A 19,889-nucleotide genomic window follows, 5' to 3' on the forward strand; every position below is an offset into this window, starting at 1 on the left:
GCGTGCGGCGGCCGCCCGGGCGGTGCGGGAGCAGAAGGCGCGAGCCGGGCAAGGGCCCGAGAGGCAGGTGGGGACGTGGAAGAGCGGGGCGGGCTGCAGCGAGGCGGGGGGACGGGACTGCAGGCCGGAGAGAGTGCGGGCGCGTGCGGGAGAGGCGCCTGAGCTCCGGGGCGAAGCGGGGAGGGGGCGTCTTAAGGGGTCGAGGCACTTGAAGGCACGGGGCCCCCGGAGGAGGTATTTGCAGGTGCCGGCGCCGAGCTCGGCGCGCGGACCGTTCGAAGGGGTGGGTGCCGGGAGAGCAGGACGTTTTGAGACTAGTGCCAAGCCCAGCAGACATGTGAACAGGCCGGGGCTGGGGTTTGAGAACCCGTTTCTCAGAGGCTGGGATAAAGGACTCTTACCCAGGGCCTGGCGAGGTCTTCCTCTGAGGAAGAACGTGCACTCCCGCTCTCCCCCAGCGTCCTCTCTGGCTCCTCCAGGTTCCCTTGACCCCAGACCCCCCTGTTTTCAGGCTATGGCCCCCAGTGCCCTGTAGACCTGGCGCGACTCCCGTGCTTTCGACCCCTTTTGGGGGCCCTGGGTGGCTCCTGGAGGGCCTTGCAGAGGGGCAGAGAAGGCAGGACCATGGCATCTAGGGCCTTTGACCCTCCCCCAGGGCGCAGCGTGACGGCGGGCATCATCATTGTTGGAGATGAGATCCTCAAGGTGTGTCTGGGACAGGAGAGGGAGGAGGGGGTGGCATCCTCCCATCCCTAAGCGCCTGCAGCCCTTCTGTTGAGGGGAGGCGGGCGGGTTGGGGAGGGGGAGTCCCCTTGCTGCAGTAGGGTCTTGTCGTGAGTCCAGCCTATTACAGGGAAAGTGACCCTTTATTCTTTCAGTTACTCCGTTGAAAACTTGTAGCAAAGTCACTGCAATTTGTCAAGGTGCTTATAGAGGTAGGAGGGACCTTACAGGAAGGACAAGGGGTCCATCAGTCAAGGAGGAATGGTGCATGAGCTATGGCGGAAGCTCCAGCCGACCTGTTGGGAAAATGACCCAAGGCACTCGGCAGCATGAGTAAGCGAAATAGAAGGAAAGTCCTAGATGGGAGAAATCCCTTCTGAACAATCCGGAAATCTTTCGAGAGGTCATGGTAGGCATCAGGTTGGAAAAGCAGCACTGACCCAGTGTTCTGAGGGTTTACCAGGGCCTGGCAGCATGCTGAGTGTATCACACAGGCCGTCTTACTAACCCTTAGAACATTCCCACGAGGTCTGATACTTTTACTATAAATCTCAGTTAATAGATCGCAAGACTGAGAAGCTCGCCAGAGGTAGCAGAGCTCGGAGTGGTAGAGCTGGGATTCCGGCTTCGCTCTGCCTCCGGGTAACCCTACCCACTAAGCCCCCTCGGAGGAGTAGAGGGAGACGGGGCTGGGAAAGAATATGGGCTACACGCCGGCGACACAGCGTCAAAAATTCTGCAAAGGAATTTGAACTTTATTCTGTATGTGGTTGGAAACAACACATGGGTTTTGAGCCCAAGAGTGGTGCAATCCCAGTAGCATGCTAGAAAGGTTAGTCAGGAGGCCCCGGGCAGTGCTATGACTGGAGGCTGGGAGCCTGGCCAGGGCGCTGTCGCCACTGTCCAGATAAAAGGTGCCAAGGGCCTGTAAGGTGGCCGTAGGGACACGGAAGAGAACGGCTGCAGATAGGGAGACAGGGCGGCAGAGGCGGCAGCGGAAGGGCCCGGCCGGCTGTGGGCAGTGTCTGGTGCCACTGACCAAAGGGACAACAGCCAGGAACGTGGTGGGGATGCCCAGTGCGTCCACGGCGGACCAGGGGACTGAACTGTCAGGGCTGGTGAGGAATTGACCACAGACTCCATTAGCATAGATGAGGTCAAGGGGAAAGTACGGAGAAAGAGGCCCCGGACAGGTCATGCTGTCCCTGACCCTTCAGATGGATTTCCTCACTTCTGTGCCCAGTCCAGGCTTTCTGGCGGCCCGAGGCAGCGTCCCCCAAGAGCACGGTGCCCCAGCATCAGGCAGACACGGCTTGTCGCTCCCGCCCCTTTGCCCTTCATCCCCGTGGCATTGACTCTCATGGTCCCCGTCTCACCTCCCAGGGACACACTCAGGACACCAATACCTACTTCCTGTGCCGGACACTGCGCTCCCTGGGGGTCCAGGTGTGCCGAGTCTCTGTTGTCCCCGACGAGGTCGCCACCATCGCGGCTGAGGTCACTTCTTTCTCCAGCCGCTTCACCCACGTCCTCACGGCAGGGGGCATCGGCCCCACTCATGACGACGTGACCTTCGAGGCAGTAGCGCAGGCCTTTGGGGACGAGCTCAGGCCGCACCCTGAGCTGGAAGCAGCCATCAGAGCCCTGGGAGGGAAGGGCTGGGCCAAGCTGTCTCTCGTGCCCTCCTCCGCCCGCCTGCATTACGGCACCGATCCCTGCACCGGCCAGCCCTTCAAGCTGCCACTGGTCTCCGTCCGGAACGTCTACCTCTTCCCGGGCATCCCAGAGCTGCTGCGCAGGGTGCTGGAGGGGCTGAAGGGGCTGTTCCAGAACACTGCTGTGCGGTTCCACCTGCGGGAGCTCTATGTGGCCGCCGACGAGGCCTCGATCGCCCCCATCCTGGCGGAGGCCCAGGCCCACTTTGGGCGCAGGCTGGGCCTGGGCTCCTACCCTGACTGGGGCAGCAACTACTATCAGGTGAAGCTCACGCTGGACTCGGAGGAGGAAGGGCCGCTGGAGGAGGGCCTGGCCTACCTGACCGCCCGCCTGCCCCCGGGATCGCTGGTCCCCTACGTGCCCGACGCCGTGCCGCAGGCCAGCGAGGCCGTGTACAGACTCGCCGAATCAGGTAGGGGCCTCCGCGGGGAGGGGCGGCGCGCCATGCGCTGGGGTGACTCCCTGGGCCTCGGGAACGCGGGGGCTGTCGGGGGCTTCCGGGAGCAGGTGGACCACGGCTCCCACGCACGGAGATGGCGTGGGTGCTCTCCGGGACACGGGGCTGGGCAGCTCGCCGGCGCAGTCGTACACCGGGCCCTTCCGGGCCAGTAGCGTGACAAGAAGGGTCCCCGGTACGACATGTCGCTGACGAGGAGCCTCCGTCCGCGGCAGGGAGGTCAGCACAGGAGGTGGGCGAGAGCACACAATGTGGGAATTCAGGGAACAGCAGGAAACCGGGGCCCGTAGAGGGCGGACACCGAGGTGGGGCTGCAGGGCTGGCCGGTGCGCTCCACGGGCCGTGGGGGTCCGGCCGGTTCCCGAGCTGCGCTGCGAAGCCGGGAGACAGGAAGCAAGGGCGGCGCGCCCCATCCCCCACCCCCGCGCTCCGCCGGCCACGTGCACCTAGCGGATGGCTTCTCGTCTGTCTGCTCGCAGGGTCTTCTCTGGGGGAAAAGGTGGCAGGTGCCCTGCAGACCATCGAGACGGCCCTGGCTCGGTACGACCTCACCCGCCTCTGCGTGGGCTTCAACGGAGGCAAGGACTGCACGGCGCTCCTGCATCTCTTCCACGCCGCTGCGCGGAGGTGAGCCGGCCGGGGCGCGAGGTCTCGGGACCGCCTGCCCTGCTGTCCAGCTCCCTGCGTGAGGCCCGGGGAAGGCAGAAGGGAAGGGGTGGCCGGCGGGTGGGGTCGGGGGGAGGTGGCCCTGGTGGCCTCCAGTCCTGTTCCCCACCACTTACTGAGCATCTGACATGGCGTGCCCGGGCCATGGGCGTGAAGGCCATCATCCTGCACCGGGAGGCAGGGAGGTTCCAGTCTTGTTGCTGGGGTGGCAGTTACTTACCTGACATAGGGCTGTGTGCTCCAGATCTGAGAAGGGAGAGGTCAGAAGGGGCTTCCCAGAGGAAGTGGTTCTGGTGGATAGGAAGGACCAGAGGAGCGGCGAACGGGAGGTTGTCCCTCCAGGGAGAACAGTGCGAGTTCTCTGAGAGCCTTTCCCGGCCTGCCCGGCAAGCCTGTGCTTTCTTCCCCTGCCCAGGAAATGCCCCGACACTCAGGAACCCCTCCAGATCTTGTATATCCGCAGCTTCTCCCCTTTCCCCGAGCTCGAGCAGTTCCTACAGGACACCATCAAGAGGTACCAGGGGCCCAGAGGCTGGGGCTCCGGTGCGGGGGGACTCAGCAGTGCCCACTTCTGCCCGCAGCCCCCTTCCTTCCCCAGGTACAATCTGCGGGTCTTGGAGGCTGAGGGAGACATGAAGCAGGCCCTGAGCGAGCTGCGGACGCGGCACCCCCAGCTGGAGGCTGTGCTGATGGGCACCCGCCGCACGGACCCCTACTCCTGCCGCCTCCGCCCTTTCAGCCCCACCGACCCAGGCTGGCCTGCCTTCATGCGCATCAACCCGCTGCTGGTAACGGGGTAGAGGCTGTGGGGCCTCCGGTCTCCCCGTCCCTATTCCCCGTGTGCCCCGGTTTCCCCGTGGGAGAGCGGTTGGAGCCTGGGGCTCAGATGCAGAAACACCGGCCCGAGGGAGGCTGTGCCGTCGTGTCCTCCGGCCTGAGCGCCGTCCACTGCGCCCCGAGAGGCCAGCCACTTCCACTCAAGCTGCAGTTTCCTAAAATTAAATAACTACTAAACATGGGGCGGGAGGGAGGAGCCGGCCCTGAGTGGGGGCTGGCGAGCAGGGGAGAGGGCCGAAAGGGCGGCTTAGCCGGCTCGTGCCCGCCTGGGGGCCAGGGGCGAGAAAATAAAGAATAAAGAAAGAAAGAAAGAACTACTAAAAGCAACAAAATGGGGGCTTTAAAAGGATGAACTCAGTGGCCTGCGGAAAGTCAAAGTTCAGTCCCTGGCTTGCACCGAGGTCAGTTCCGGTGCCTGGCGTCAGACGGCGCAGCCGGGCCCATTTCCGGCCCCACGCAGGCCGGCCTGCTCCCCGCCAGCTCACAGACAGGCGCGGGGAGGGCCGGGGCCCGGGGCAGGATGAAGGCTTCTCTCCCACAGCCAGTGGCCAAGCTGTGTAGGCCAGCGAGCCACGCAGGAGATCAGCTAGGGGCCGTCCTTGAGGACCAAGAAGCAGCACCGCGGGTGGGCTCCTCCGGGGCGGCAAGGGCAAGTGAGGGAGGGGACCCGTGACCCCGCTCTGACCTCCCAGGACTGGACCTACAGAGACATCTGGGACTTCCTCCGCCAGCTCTTCGTCCCCTATTGTGTCCTGTACGACCGCGGGTAAGGGGTTCTGGAGACCGTGGGTGTGGGGAAGACAGGGTACTGGGGGAGGGTGAGCCACCCCCAAACCTGCCTCCCTGCTCCCCCAGCTACACCTCACTGGGAGGCCGGGAGAACACGGTGCGGAACCCGGCCCTGAAGTACCTGAGCCCTGGGGGACAGCTGGCCTACCACCCCGCCTACCTGCTGGAGAACGAGGACGAGGAGCGGAACTCCCGCACCTGACCTCGCGCCTGGCGGGGCTGCAGCGGGGGGACGGAGGTGCCCTGGGGTGTCAGCTGTCAATAAACCGTGTCTCTCCTGTCCCGCCGCCCGGGCTGTGTCTTCCTGCTCCAGGGGATGGGAGATGCCAGAGGGGACCCGGCAGCTCCCTGCAAGGGGGTGGCGCGTGCGTGCGTGCGTGTGTGCGTGTGCAGGCTGAAAAGGAGCTCGCGGCACAATTCCCAAGGCCCGCCTCAGCACGGGCCCCCCAGACGGCAGGAGCCGGAGTTGTGCCGGGCCTTGGGGGAAGAGGTAACGCAGGCTTGGCCCCAAGGCCTGGAGACTGGGCTGGAAGCGGAGCGGGCCTGGCTGTGGAGGCTGGAGGCTGGCGTGGCCGGGCTCTCCCTCCCCCTCCTAACCCCAGCCTCCATCCCTGTCCACAGAGGCTGACTCAGCCCGTTCTTGGGCCCAGAAGCTTCCCTGTGCTAGACCCTGGGGGCCTTTGTCTGCAGTCATGAGGCCTGAGGGGGTGGGGACACTGCTGATAAAAGGCCCCAGAGGCGGCTCCCACAGGCCCCAAAGCTGCTGCCCGCCTGCAGCCCCGCATGCAGCCTCTAGCCCAGGCCCTGCCCTACTCCTTCCGGAGGGCCCTGCGAGACACTGGGCTCCGGGTGCCCGTCATGAAGGTGGGCACGGGGTGGGAGGGCCTGCAGCAGACTCTGAAGGAGGTTGCCTACGTTCTCCTGTGTTGCTGGTGCGTCAAGGAGCTGCTAGACTGACGATGGCCAGGGAGGGCCCCGAGCCCGGCTCAGCGCAGGTGGGCAGGGCAGGGCAGGGCAAACCGGAAGCACGGCCGCTGCTTCAGGGCCAGAGCCCGCCCCTCAGCCTCCTGTTCTCTGCTCTAGCGCCCAGCCCAGCCCCCAGCGAGACCACTGGGGCCCACCATGCCCCACCAAGGAGGAGCCCCAGACGCCGCGGGAAGTACGGCTCTTGCTTCCGGTGTGTGCCATCTGTTGGTCCGGCCTCTCAGGGCCTCCGTTCCAGCCCCCACCTCGGGTGGACCTCCGGGGCCCAGGAGCTCGGCCTGCTGGCCGGGACCCCAGGAAGACAGCCGCAGGAGCTGGCATTTCTCCGAGCCTGGCACAGTGAGCCCCCAGCCCAGATGGCTGATTTCTCCATACTGTCTCAGTGCCAGGAATGGGCCGCCCCCGATCTCTCTGCTTGAGAGTCACTGAACTACGTGTGTGTGTGCATGTACGTATATGCACGTGTGTGTACGTATAAAATAAACAGGCCTTGGGGCCTAAAGTTCTAACTGTCTGAAAGGGAATCAGAAAAACTCAGCCCTGGACGGGTCTTGGAGCTAGGGTACAGACCAGGAAAGAAAAGGTTGTCCTGGACAGAACTGAGATAAAAAAAAAAACAAACAAAAAAAAACTGTTCTGACTCCCTGACGCCTGGTCAGGGAGGGTGGGGGCTGGAACGGTGGGGTTCCTCCCAACCGGTGGGTAGGGAGGGGTCCAGCCTGGGTGGGGTCTCCTGGGAGGCACCGTGCCTTCGACTGGAAACCCTAATAGAAGAGCTGGTCTGGTCAGCTCCCTGCCTCTGAGGATCTGGGGCAGAGCACCGAGCCGGTGTGGGTCTGCAGCTCGCAGAGGACCTTGGGCCCTGTCCTCCAGCTCGCACAGGCGGCTGCAGGCCACCCAGGCTCCTGGGGCTTACTGCAGCGCAGGCACAAACGGCCAGAAGGAACAGAACTAACTCCACTTCCCCCTGGCAGCCAGCGACGCGTGCTTTCCCCCAAGTCCCGTAAGTCCGCGGCAGACAGCACCTTGCTCACGCTTGGTGGCAGGCCTGCTCTCAGCCCCCACAACCTCAGAGCCAGCACGCCCCGCCCCCGCCCTCCCCTCCTGGGGCACAGGCCTCGGGACGGTCTACGGGACCTACTGCTCACTCCCAGTGACCACCTTTTCCACTGACTTGCGAGTTCAGTCCTTGCTCTCTGGGCCCGTAGTGCCTCTTGTTGGGAAGGTAACAGAGACCCAGAGTAAGGAGTTGGGCTGGTGGGACGTGACCCTTCAAGGGAGACCCTCCCTCCTGGCCCCCATCTGCCCCCAGCGCTCTTGCCGGGAGCCGGTCAGCTTTACCCTGGGAGAGCATTCCAGAGATAGTCTGTGCACCAGCTGCATCTCGGCGAGCTCATTGGCTCGACGCCGGGTGGGGGCTTTAATATGGTGGTGATCCCAACAGGCCCCTGTGTCCTCGGGGAGCTGCTGTTCTCCGGGCAGCCCCAGGAAATAATGACAAAAGAAAATGTGCAGCGGTGTTACTAGGGAATACGGGCTCTGGAAAAGAGAAGCTGCCGCGTGGTGGGTGTGGGGCAGGTCGCAGAGGGCCACACAAGCGGGGTAAGGAGGGCTTCCTGCAGAGGGACAAGAGAAAGCTGTCGCGGGGTCTTCACACTGGCTGCTGCGTGAAGAACAGACTTCGGGGCACAAGGCTCGGACAGGAGAGCCGATCGGTAGGCCATGGGCACCGTGCGTCTGGGCCCGACGTGCCGGTGGCTCAGCACGGTGGGGACAAGTGGCCGGCCTGAACGTGCATGCGTTCTTTTTCTTTTTTTTAAAGATTTTCCTTGGTTTCAAATAATCTCTACACCCAACACGGGGCTTGATCTAACGCCCCTGAGATCACCACCTGAGCCAAAACCAAGAGTCAGACTCAGTGTACCACCCAGGCGCGCCTCAAGACGATTTTTTATCCCAGCAGCGGGCAACCCTCTCTAGGCACTAGGCACCCACATGATGAGCAGGGCACAGCAGAGGGAAGGGGGAAGGTCCTGAACCCAACCATAGAAAGGCTGGGGGCGGCGGAGGACACAGAAGTCTCCTTCCCACAGGAGTGTGGGGCTCCCAGGACCCCCCACAATAGCCTATGCCTGCTTGGTCAGCCCCTCCCTGACTCAAGCTCTGTCCTTCTGCCTCCTTATCCTTTCTTGGGCCCTGCTCCCACCCAGCTGGGAGGGTGCATGGAGGTGGATCCCAGAGTCTGAGAGCTCTGAGCTCCAGGGCCTTTGTGGGGGGGGGGATGTCTGGCAAAGCCCCCCAGGAGAAGTGATGGATGGAGGATGGGAGGGCCCAGGAAGTGAAAAGAGGGATCTGCGGTGGCCCCGAGGCCGGTGTCAGCTGTCCAAAGCCCTGATGATGGAGAGGCGGAGGAGAGGGATGGGGGGAACAAGGAAAAGCTTGTGTACACTCGGAGAGCACTGCTCACGCGGCAAGTGTGCGGAGATGGACGCAGGTCCACCTGCGAAGCAGACGGGGCCAGGGCTGTCCTCTCATACTGGCTGGAAGGAAATGGGCCCAGAGAGGTGGGACGCGTCCCATGCAAGGTCATGCCCGTGGCATGCTGCGGTGGGTAGTCAGCTGGTGAACCATATTTTCTCATCTCAGCTTCAGGGCTTCTCTGGACCAGCCAGCCCCCCTGTTCTGAAATAGTACTGGGGGGGGGACAGGCCAAGGTGAGGAGAGGACCAGAGCCCACCCCCCAGCCGCAGCCCCAACCATTCCCACTCCCAACCCCACTCTAAGCAGCTCTTGTTCCTGCTTTCCCAGGGCTCCTCTGGGGGTCCCAGCTACGCCTTTGCCACCTAAACCACACGGGCCAGGACGTGGTTCCCTGGTCTACGCCTCCCCCCTCCTCTCCAAGGGAAAGCGATGCAGCAGGCGTTCAAACTGCTGTCGCAGGGCAGCAGAAGCGGGAGCGGAGGGCCGCGAGGGACGGATGAGGGAGATCTTGCTTATCCTGGGTGCCCAGGGGTCCTCCGGGGGCCACAGGGGGTAGGGGAATGGACGGTAGAGCCGGGAAGGAGCCTCCGCGGAGCTGTTAGGGACCCCCACAGGCCACCGCCCTGGGAGGAGCGGCCTGATACCCAGGACTCCTAGCAGATTAGTGGGAAGAAGACCCCAACGGTGTGCGAAGCGCAGGGGGACGACCGGGGCCCCGGCGAAGGGTCTGGGAGCCTCGCGGAGCACACCGGACTTTTCCGGTAATGATCTCGGGTGGGGCCTGTGTCTTCCCAGGAACACTCAGAAGCGACGGGAGGCGGGCGGCGGCCGTGGTCCCCGCCACGGCGGAGCGCAGGCCCCCAAGGGCACGGGCTCTTCCTCGCGTTCCTGTTTGCCTCTGTTTGCACCGCAGTCTCCCCTCCGAAAGGCCCCGGCCCCCCTCTCGGGCGCGTCCAGCCGAGCACCTGCTCCGGTCCGGCCGGCCTCGGAGGCGCGCCCGCCCGTCCCGCCACGCTGGGCCCCCCCCGCCCCTCCCGTCCCCGCCGTCCCTCCGGGGAGCCCGACGCCCGCGCCGCCTGCTGGCGGCCGGGAGCGCGGAGACGTTCCGCGCCGCCTTCCCTGGGACGTGGAGTTTCGGAAAAAGTCCCCCGAGCTTCCTGAGGCTAAATTTATCCTCCGGCCATGGGGGGCGCGGAGATCCCGGGGACGATTAGCGCCGAGGCGCAGCCGGCTCCGCGGGGCCCGAGCAGGCGCCGAGTTATAAATAGTGCGCCCGCAGGTGTGGGGGGGTCGGCGGGAGGGGCAACCCTGGCAGCCACGGCCCCTTCAGGTGGGTTGGGCGGTCGCGGTGGGGGCGCCGGGCGGGAGGGGGGCTGCGGTCTGAGCGCCCCCAGCGGTTTCCTGGGCGGCGGGTTTTTCGAGGGAAGCGGAGGCAGCCGAGGCAAGAGGGGAGCGGGGAAGAGGTGGGCGCCCAGGCAGCCTGCCGCTCCGCTGGCAGCTCAGCAGCTCCCCCCAAGACAGGCCCCCAGACCCACTCGCTCAGGACCCCGCCCTCACAGAGCCTCGCCTTTCTTCCGCCAGAAACCCTCTCCCTCCGGGCTCTGCAAGCGGCTAAGGTGTGCAGCTGCCCCCGAGCGCACGTGGCCGGGCCAGTCCCTGCACCTGGCTGTCGCGCGGAGTCGCTGTCCCCAGCCCCGGCACACCGGCCCCCTAGGACGGACTAACTCCCAGCCCGGGCTTTCATCCTCCGCCCTGGTCAGGCCCATAGAGGCCCACATCACTCCCTCCGTATCTACCCACCTCCCGCCACTTTCCCCCTCTCCAAAGTGAGGTCCAGCGGGTCGCCTGAGACTTATGTCTGAACCTGCGGGTCTGGGATGCCCCGCTCTCCCCAGGAGGCCCCCGCAGGCTCCACACCTGCCCCCAGACCCCAGTGCCCGTCCACCGGCCCGGGCGGGGTTGGCAGTGGGCCCCTGGGGCCTGGCCGGGGGGGTGGGGGGGGGGTGGGAGGGGGCACAGGCCCCAGGCAGCGTTTCCCGGCCGCAGGCTGTGGTTTGGCGCGGTAAGGACCGGGAGCTGCGGGGGCGCGGGAACTTCAGGTCAGGTCCCCTCTCCACTTCTGAGCCAGGAGGAAGCTGTACGGACCAGAAGAGAAACCTGGGTAGTGTGTGTGTGTGGGGGGGGGGGTGCCCCTGAGGAACAAACTGGAGGTTCCAGAACTGTCCAGAGAGTGGAGGATGGCACTCCCGTTGTCTGCAGGTCCAGCCTGGGGCCAGCAAGAGTCCGGAGGCGACCCTGAGGGGAGGCCGCGGCGGGCCCGAGGCACCGGGCACCTTTCATTTCTCTGGACCTGGGGGCTGGTGCCAAGGCGCCCGCCCTCGGACGGCCTACGGAGGCCCAGGCTCGGCCTGCCCTCCCTGAGCCGCCTTCCCGCCCTCTTTCCGGGGCCATCACGTCCCCCTCTAGCAGCCCCCTTTCCGGTTCGCGTGCGCGTCGGGCCCCGCCGTCAAGGCCCTGGCACGACTCTTCCCCCGCGCGACCCCGACGGCTGGAGACGGGAGGGGAAGCCCCGGGCTGCCGCCCCCCCCTCGCGCTGCCGGCCCCCACCGACCAGACTCTGCCCCGCGGGGCCGAGAAGAAAACCCGGAGCCCTGACCCGCCGCGGGGCCCAAGGGGGACAGGGACGACAGGAAAACCCGGAGCGGATTCGGCGAGCGGGAGCGCCCCAGGCCCGCGGGTGCCCCCTCCCTCCTACAGCCCCTCTAATTCTCCAGTGAGATAATGTCTGAAGTGGGGGGCTGTTTGGCTTGGCCTTGGCCCTCAGGGGCGCCTCACACTTTCCGCCCCTGGCTGGGGCGCAGGGCAGCGGCTCCGAGGCTGAGTCACGGCCGGAGAGGGAGGGAGGGAGGGGCCGGGACTCCGCCCCTCCCCCTGCGCGGGGATCCCGGGTCAGCCCGGGTGAGGGCCAGGGCCCCCCTGGCGCCGCCCACTGTGGTCCAACAGGTTGAGCTGGTGTCCGGCGGAGCCACCTGCTGGAAAGGGAAGGAGGCCCCCCGCGGAGGGGGCTGGGGAGGAGAAAGCGAGCCGGACCCGGTTCGGCCCGGCCGGCCTCGGGGAACGGAACCTGGCCCGCGGTAGCCGGATTTGAATCCGTTTTACACCGGTGGGAGGGGCTCCCCGGGGTGCGCCGCGCGGCAGGCCCCGCTGGAGGCGTCCCTCGCAGGGAACCTTCCTCCCCGGCGGGGGCACTGAAGCACGTATCCTGCCCCCCCGGCCCGCACACCCATCTGCAAACACCCGGGCCCCCCCGGACCCCCGGGTCTCCGGCCGGATGCCTGGCCCGAGGTTCCCACCCTCGCGGAGACTCAGTTTCTCCGCTTAGAGCAGGCGGGATGGAGGCGGGGTGCGGGAGCGAGGGCGCGCCTCCCCTCCCCCTCGCGGCCCCGGCCCCTCCCCTCCGACCCTGCCAAGGCCGCAGCGGGCACCGGCTGGAGCGCAGAGGCCGCCTGCCCAGGGCGCCGTTCCCTCCCCGCGGGGCGCCGTCACGCGTGGGGAGGGACGCAGGGTGCCCGCAGCCTCCACTCCCCCGCTCCCTCAGCGTCGGGGTGGGGCGTAGGAGCTGCAGCTGACGGCCTGGTGGCTCCCCCTCCCCCTACCTCCCGGGGCACTGACCTGATTATAGCCCCTCAGGGACCCCCCCTTCAATCCCTTAAGTCCCCGCCTCACCCCCACTTAGCCTATCCTTAACCTCTCATACCCTTCCCTCCCGAGGAGGTGACCGTACAAAGGCCCCGCATGGAGATCGAGAGCCCTTGACGGGGGCGCGGGCTCCCGGGCCACTGCGGACACTGCCCCCTCCCGCTTTCCCTCCTCCAGGTTTCAGGCCAGTCCCTCGGCTCCGCCCCGTCCCTGGCGGAACGCGAGGCCGGACCCGCCTGAGATGGGCGGGTGCGCAGGCCAATGGGCGGGCAGGGCGGTGGAGCACAGGGGGCGGGGCGGAGCCGCCGCGGAGGGCTGGATGGGGGTTGGGGGCGGAGCCCGAGTTAAGGTGGACTGGGAGAGATAGGGGCTGGAGGAGAAAGAGGGAGAGGGAGGGGGAGAGGGACCGCGGCAGGTGGAGGGAGAAAGAGACCGAAGGAAAGGAGGAGGGAAAAGAGGAGGGTGGGAAAGGCTCGGAGAGCAGAGTGAAAGCTTGCAGGCAGGGAGCGAAAAGGGAGGGAGGGAGCCATCTGCGCCCTGCAGGGACTGGCTGGACCGAGGGGTTGAAGTTTATATCCTTATTGGGCGGAGGGAGGGGGACCTGGGGGGGCGGGTGAAAAACCAGGAAGTGACAGAGGGTGTTGCTAAGGGTTGGGGGGGGAGTCTGGGGGGTGGCAGGGGGCGGGGGGAGGGAGGGGAGGGATGGGGGGAAAGCCAGCGGGAGGACAGGTGAGACAGCAGGACAGGTGAGGCGGGCCCCGAGGGGGGGCGGCGGGAGCCAGGTGAATGTGCGGTTCTCGGCGGCCGGGGGGGGGCGGGCGGCAGGAGGAGGCCGAGGGCCGCGGAGGAGGAGCCCCCCAGCAGAGAGCGGCGAGCGACTGACCGCGGCCTTCTGACCAGGACCGGAGCAGGGCCCCAAGCCCCCGGGCCCGGCGGGGGACGCGCTGCTCTCCACACCCTGTGCTGCGGCAGTTCCGGCCCGCGGACCCAAGGCGGGAGGTGAGTGGACCCTGCTTCGTCTCCGGCCCGGGGTCCCGCAGACGCGAGGCTACGGCAGTGTCCTTCGTCTGCCCTGTGAGCGGGACCCCCCCACGCACACGCGCGCGCTGGCCAGGCCCCCCCACTCCGCTCCCCCCGCGCCTGGCCGGCCCCCCGCGGCTCTGGGTCGGATCTGAACCGCGAGGCAAGGTGGGCGGCGGGTCCCCAGAAACTTTCTCCGCACTTCTGGGATCAGACGCCCGCGGCCCCGGGATGGAGAGGGGGTGAGGCGGCGCCGAGCGCTGCCCGGGTGTCCGCCGCGACTTGCGGGGAGACCCCGACCCGCCCGCGCTGAGGGAATGGAAACGCTGACGGACTCTAACTGGGACAAGCGGGGCCCCCCCGCGCCCCCTGGCGCGGTGGGCTGGACCCGGGCCAGTGGCACTGCGGGCGGGGGGAGCGCAGGAGGAGCCGCGGCCGGGGGGAAAGTTACCGGCTGGACTATTCGGTTTCCTGCGCCTCCGGAGCCGCGCTCCCTCTCCAGGAGTGGGGCTCGGCGGCGACCTCCGAGCGACACAGATCGACCCCTCCGCCCCAGTCCCTTCCTTCGGGCGCCGGTCCCGCCGCCACCCTCCCCGGGCCGGCTCGTGCCCCCGGAACCCGAGAGCGGGGGCGGGTGACCGGGAGGCGTTCTACCCCCACGCGTCCCCCCCGCCGGCGCCCGCGCACCTGCCCCTCCACGGAGCGGGGGTCGCGACTGTGTAGTCGTGGGAGCCGCTGGGAGCGCCGCTGGCGGAGCGCTGCCGTTCGCCAGGGTGGGGGGCGCCGCTTTCCACTCCCAGCTTTCGCTCTCGCCTCCCACCCCACCCCGAGTAAGAGAGCGACGTGTCCCGGCCACAGCGGTGGGGGGGATGGGAGTGGGGGGGCGGCGTGGGCAGCGGGTTGTGCCCGGACACGTGCCTGCCCAGGCGCCCCGGCCCTGCTGGTGTTTGGAGAGAGGGCGGGCCCCCTGCCCCCCGCCCCGCACAACCCCCACGTATCAAAGGGCGGCTGAGACGTGGTGAGACCTCGGGGCGCCCTGGGGGGGGGGCGGGGAGCCTGGGTCCGGAGCAGGGGAGGGGCAGAGGCGCGGGTGCTAGCTGACCCACAGGAAACGAGCGCCGCTGACCTAGTTTGGGACACCGGAAGTGGGTGCTGAGGAGAGGGGGAGACCAGCAGGCTGTCCCGGCTTCCGGGCCAGGTGGAGGGCGTTCTTGAACTGACCCCCGCCTGAGCGCCCTGCAGACCCCGAGCTGCAGCTGGGAATGGGAGTGCGTCAGCGCAGCGGCTGCCCCCGCCCCCAGCTTATTCCTGAGAAGGGAGGCAGCTCCTGGGGGCGGGGGGAGTCCGACTGAGCCGCGAGGGCTTAAACCAGGATGGGGACTCTGCTCCCCGGGGTATACGTGTGTGCGGGGGAGGCCTGGAGGACTGTGGGGTTGTCTCCTGCTCCCCCCCCCAGACACACACCAACTGGTTTGGTCACCCCGTACCTGCCTGGCGCAGCTGGCCGAGCTGGCACGGAGTGGGCATCAGGCTGGGAGGGGAGAGTGGGCACAAGGAGCGCTGTGCAGGACTGGAGAGGGACGTATTTGTGACTGAGTTTGGGTGGCAGTTACTATTCCTCATCCGTGGTGACTGGGGAGAAGGGCAGGGGGCTCCCCCTGGAGCAGCTGATGAAACACGAAGAAATCTCTGTCACTGTCTCCTGCCCCGGCCCCCGGGGCCCCGGCTCCCGCAGCGAGCCTCGGCGCCATGGTTGCCGCGGGCCCGGTGCAGGCTGCTGGCACCCCCAGCCGCTGTCCCCTCCCTCGGGCACCACACCCCCCAGCCTCAGCACAGGGGTCAGAAAGGGGTCACTGTCACCCGAAAGGGGCTCTGGAGAAGGAGGCAGGCAGTGCCCACGGGGTTCAGGTGTCAGGGACAGAGGCCTGGTCCTTCAGGGCCCTCTCATGGCCACACAGCTCTGGCTGATATGGACCCCGGTGTCTGGGAGACAGGTGTTGACCTCGTCCCCCTTCCCCGCGGTGCCCCCTGGCACCCAGGGCCCCCAGCTCCTCCTTGGCGTAGTGCCCGCCCCGGGAGGGCGCGGCGGGCAGCGGGGGCTGGGCTAACAATGCACCATCGGGCCCTTTGTGTGCTTGCACTTGGCACCCTGGGGAAGGGTGGGGGAGGGGCCCAGCGGGCATGGGGGGGCGGAGCGCCTCGGGTGGGGACGGTGAAGGCTGGGGGAGAGAAGCAGAGAATGAAAGCAGGTGGGGAGGAAAGGGAAGTAGGTCAGATAGGGTGCTGGCCCCCCATTCCAGGCCGAGGCTGAGGGGACCAGCCCCTGCTCCTCCGGCCTCCCAGGTGGCACCACGCTGCCTGAGGCACTGCCTAGGACCCGTCATTTGGGGTCAGAAGTCACTGCCCAGGAGACTGCTCACATGGAGGAAGGCTGGCCTGGTACTGTCCCCTTGGTGGCTGAGAGACCAGTTCTGGTCCAAAGCCAAGGCCCTACGGTGGGTAGTAAATGGGCTCCAGGCAGGGCACTGCCCTCTAATAGGGGCCTCTGGACCTGCTTCGGGGCTTCCTGCCTCTGGCCTGCTTGGTTCCATGACCTTCTGAGAGTCGAGACTGCCCTGCCACCAGGCCTTGGGGCCTATGGCTGTTTCGGCCTAGGGCTGAAGAGGAGAGTAGGGGGAGGAAGGTGGGGACAGGAGACGGATAGGACCCTGGCATGGGGTGTGCCCGCTCTAGCCTCTTCCCCCCTCCTTCTGCTGAGTAAACTCGTGAGTAAACTTGACGTTTTGCCCGGACAGTTTGAAGTTGCCTTGCTACCCCCCCCACCCCCAGTCCTGCCAACACACAGGCGGCCAAGCGCCAGGGCGGGACTGGGGGAAGGGGTAGAGCTACCGTGGTCCACTCTCAGGGGCTTTGGAGGGGCAAGGGAGGCCCCCCCCACACCCAGCCAACCCGCAACACTCAGGTCTTGGCAAGAGTCTTAGCTGGGGCCTGTAAGAATGTGTCTCAGAGCCTTGGGGAACCCAGGGAAAGTGGCCTCGAAACAGAGCCTCTGCCCACTTGTGACCTCCACCCCCACTGAGGAAAGGCACCCAGCTGCCATCTGGCCCCTTGCATTGCCGCCTCTGGTGTTCACAGGCCGCCTGGCCCAGAGGGAAAGCAACCTTTGGCAAATTCCACGGGGAGACGGAAGAGGGCTGCCCTCTCCGCTGCACCCTGTAGTGGAGGTGGGTGGGAGGCTGTGCCCTCCACAACGTAGGCCTCTCCGCACTGAGGCCCCCCAGCTGCCATGGAAGGTCGCACCCTCATTTGCCAGCATGATTCCTTGGACTCACACCTGGGCCTAACCCCACACCTAGCTCCTTCCACCGAACTCCCCATCGGGCCTGGCCCTGACTCCCCCAACCTCTTCCTCTGCCTGCCAGCATCCCAGAACCAAGTCAGCCTTCAGAGTTCCGCAGCGAGCAAACACCTGTGCGGGATCCAGGGGCGGGGGTGCCCCAGGCAAAAGAGGGCTTGTGGCGGGCAGATGGACCCAGCGAGCCCCCCACGAACACACCAGTTTGCTACCGGTTGGTTTCCCTAATTCCTCTTATGCCTTCCCAGTCCCTGCCAGGCTTCGGAGCGAGGCGCTACCAGGCCTCTGCGTTCGACCTCATGTCTCTGGCTTTGGTTTCCTTCCTGTTTCCACCGCCCCCCCCAACTCCTCCCCACCCATATGCCCCTTTCAACAGACATCCTCTCCTCCTTCCTTCCTCCTTTCCTCCCCTTTGCCTGGGAGAAGGGGTCCTCTTCCCCTCTACCGCGGATCTCCTAGCCTTTTACCTCTTCTAAAAAGGAGATTTCTGGCCAGATCCCCAGCTCTGCCCTCCTCACCCCGTCAGCAAGGCTCTGGGGAGGAGAAGGCAGGACTTCTCTTGGGAACTACAACTCCCAAGGTACATGCAGAGTAACTGGTGCATCCTGGGAGTTGTAGTCCTCACGCTCTCAATTTGGTGCAGTCGGGAAGGGTTGCTGGATGGGAGTAAAAGCCAGGACTGGGATGACCTGGGACATGGGTGCCCTCTGTGTCCCACCCACCCCGCTTCACCCTGTTCTCGCCGTCCTGTGCCCACGTAACACCATGCACCCACGACTGACGCCCCTCCTCGGCTGGGACATGCTGCCGTTCTTACCTCAGCACCGCACCCAAGAGATGCCTCACCCCGGCCTGCTGCCCCTGGCAGGGATAACACTGAGGGGCCCCATGAACCCCTTCCCTGCCCCCTGCCCTCCAGGCTGTTCCCTGCCTTTATGGGGATCAAAGGGCAGAGAGCAGCCCCACCCCACTGCCTGGCAGGCTGCGGGCACCAGGGCTCTCAGGAGTTGCGGGGACTTCGGTGCCCAAGCAGATGCTCGGGCAGAAGGGACGCTGGGAGGCTGGCACCCACCTGGAGGGACGGAGCGCTCAGTAAGTGCTCACGGGGCTGTCCACGGGCTGCTGGGGCGCCCCGTGTCGGCCCTGACTTGCAGCGGACCTCTAGAGGCGATGGCTGGAGGACAGGGTCTTGGGCCTTATCTGTTGGACCTGGGGATTGGACCCGCCTGGCTGGCACCAAGGCTCAGGGGTGACCCTCCCCCACCCCAGGCCCACAGTTGGCATGGGGCGCTGGGAGCAGGGGGCAGGAGGGAGAGGAGGGCAGGACTGCCAGCATCCTGGTGGGTAGGTGCCAACCGGGCCGGGAGCTGGTGAGGGGCAGCAGGCCAGCGGCCTTGAGCCAGCAGCTGTTGGGGGGAAAGGGGAGGGGGTGTTTCAGGGGGCGTTTCAGTGGTCCTCCCCAACCCAGGAGGACTTGGATGAGTCTCATGTCTGGGGAGCATGAGGGCACCCCTTGTTCCGGGAATAAGGGACCCAAGGAGTCGTTTCGGTGGAACTGTGCGGCCCACCCATCTCTGGGCTCCGAGCCTTCCTGAGCTGCCCCTCGGGCCCAGGCGGGTCCCACCCAACCGGCCAGGGTGGCGGAGGCTTGCGCAAGGGGTGGGGCCAGGCGCTTCCCAGCAGATGCCCCCTCCTGGCTCCTTCCTCTTTCGGTGCCCACAGCTCCCCCCATCTGTCCACCCCCCTCAGGCCAACTCTGTCCCCCGGAGCCCCCTGGCCACTGGGGGCTGGCACATGGGCTGCCCCCGAGCCTGGTTGGCAGGGGCTGGCGCCCGGGCAAGGAACTGTGGTATGTGAGTGGGTTTGGGGTGAGGCATGGGGAGGGCGGGGTGCCGCCTTGCCCAGCCCCCGAGGGCCCCAGCCCAGGACAGGGTGGGGAGAATTCGCTCAGCTCCCAGGGGTCTCAGGGACCCACTGGGTACTGGAGGGCTTCCCTGTGGCCCTCCACGGTGCCACAAGCCCTGAGGGGCCGGGACCTGGGCACCTGTCAGCCCTGGCACCGTCTGTCCAGGGTTCCCCTCCTCCCCCTTCTGGCCACTGCCGCCTCCTGTCCCCTCCCTCCCTTCTTCCTTCTCCCAGTCCCACCTCCAGCAGCCTCTCCCTGGCTCCTCCTCACCTCTGTCCTCCTGGACTGTCCCAGCTCCCACCGTCCCTTCACTCACCTTTTTCCCCTTTCAGGACTGAGGAAGGCCGAGCGGGGGTGGGTACCGCCGGGGCTCTGGGCACCTCAGGCAGAGACTTCAGGCCCTCTCCCACGCTGCCAGCCCTCTGGTAACCCCTCCCCCCCACTTGGAGGGAGGGGGGACAGCACCCAGAGGGTTAAGGCTCTAGGGGGGAGGGGCTGGGCCAGGTCGTGGGCGGCCCCTTTGAAGGAGGGAGCTGGAGCGGGGAACAGCCACCCCACCTCCCCCCCCCCCGCCGGGCCCTCCCCCACCCCTCCCAACCTGCTCCCCCCAGGGGCCCAGAGGAGTCGCTGGCGAGGCCCCTCAGCGTTCAGGTGAGTAGGCCCTGCTCCGGCTCGGGAGATCAGGCCCCAGGGGCGGCTCGGAGGCCTAGAATTGGCCAAGGGTCAGAGAGGGCCTGAAAACAGGCTAGGAAGAGGGTGTCCAGACTTCCCCGGGAGGGTGGAGGGGGCTGAGGCTGTGAGGAGCTGGAGGAGGGACGCTTCGGCCCCCGGGGCCCCCGGAGGACCAGGGAGCAGAGGGGGCCTACAGGAGCCCAAGGACTGCTGGGCCAGGACAGGAGGCTGGACAGGCTGGCAGGGAGCCGGGCTCCGGGGACCGGGCTGGGGTGTCCTCTGGGGCTGGGGGGCTCAGGTTTCTGCCTGCGGCTTGGCGGGTGTGGGGTTACCAGGCAGCTCGGTTACCCAGCCTGCGACGCTTGGCTGGGGGGAGGGGGTGGGCACCGGGCAGACCCTGGCACCTTATGCCGGCTCCTTGGGCCCTGAGGGGAGCTGGCATTGCCTAGGCAGGTCCCGCTTAGAGCCCTGACGGCGGGGGTCTATCCAGGTGCAGTCGCCTGGCCCAGGGTGGGTTCCCTCCGGGGAAAGCCCAGCAGTTCCAGGGCTGGAAATTCTGACGAGCAGAGAGGCCTAGGTTGTCC

At 66.8% G+C, this 19,889-nt stretch overlaps 4 protein-coding genes across 7 annotated transcripts in view; all 4 read left to right on the top strand.

The window, feature by feature from the left end:
* FLAD1 (flavin adenine dinucleotide synthetase 1) lies at nt 1–6,032 on the top strand. Of its 2 annotated transcripts, XM_045982241.1 has the most exons (8): nt 1–67; nt 512–705; nt 2,107–2,851; nt 3,376–3,523; nt 3,978–4,076; nt 4,161–4,350; nt 5,106–5,165; nt 5,255–6,032. In XM_045982241.1, exons 2-8 carry the CDS (start codon nt 625–627, stop codon nt 5,882–5,884), a joined length of 1,953 nt encoding a protein of 650 aa, XP_045838197.1. In that variant the 5' UTR covers nt 1–67; nt 512–624; the 3' UTR covers nt 5,885–6,032. The 2 variants fall into 2 exon arrangements, with proteins under 2 accessions (XP_045838197.1, XP_045838198.1); XM_045982242.1 differs by lacking the exon at nt 1–67 and having other exon boundaries at nt 108–705; nt 5,092–5,165; nt 5,255–5,475.
* LOC123928214 (lens epithelial protein) lies at nt 5,915–8,178 on the top strand (the record flags this gene model as incomplete). The annotated part of the gene is made up of 1 exon (XM_045983296.1): nt 5,915–8,178. A coding segment is annotated over one exon (231 nt), but the record flags the coding sequence as incomplete, so codon positions are not given.
* Nucleotides 6,148–13,527, top strand: LOC123928215 (basic proline-rich protein-like). Its single transcript, XM_045983297.1, has 9 exons — nt 6,148–6,183; nt 6,272–6,347; nt 6,397–6,511; nt 9,449–9,815; nt 10,235–10,408; nt 10,549–10,645; nt 11,120–11,390; nt 11,657–11,787; nt 13,253–13,527. The coding sequence occupies exons 1-9, from the start codon at nt 6,148–6,150 to the stop codon at nt 13,525–13,527; spliced, it is 1,542 nt and encodes a 513-aa protein (XP_045839253.1).
* The window catches only part of ZBTB7B (zinc finger and BTB domain containing 7B), a 14,809-nt gene continuing 8,178 nt past the window's right edge, over nt 13,259–19,889 (top strand). Inside the window, exon 1 of one of the 3 annotated variants that reach the window (XM_045982236.1) lies at nt 13,259–13,351. The gene's annotated coding sequence lies outside the window, so the exon portion shown is untranslated. Of the gene's footprint in view, nt 13,352–17,670; nt 17,820–19,154; nt 19,285–19,889 lie in introns of those variants that run through there. The other 2 variants (XM_045982235.1, XM_045982237.1) reach the window with 2 other exon arrangements.

This window comes from Meles meles, chromosome 17, assembly GCF_922984935.1.
Source record: "Meles meles chromosome 17, mMelMel3.1 paternal haplotype, whole genome shotgun sequence".
NCBI classification, from domain to species: domain Eukaryota; kingdom Metazoa; phylum Chordata; class Mammalia; order Carnivora; family Mustelidae; genus Meles; species Meles meles.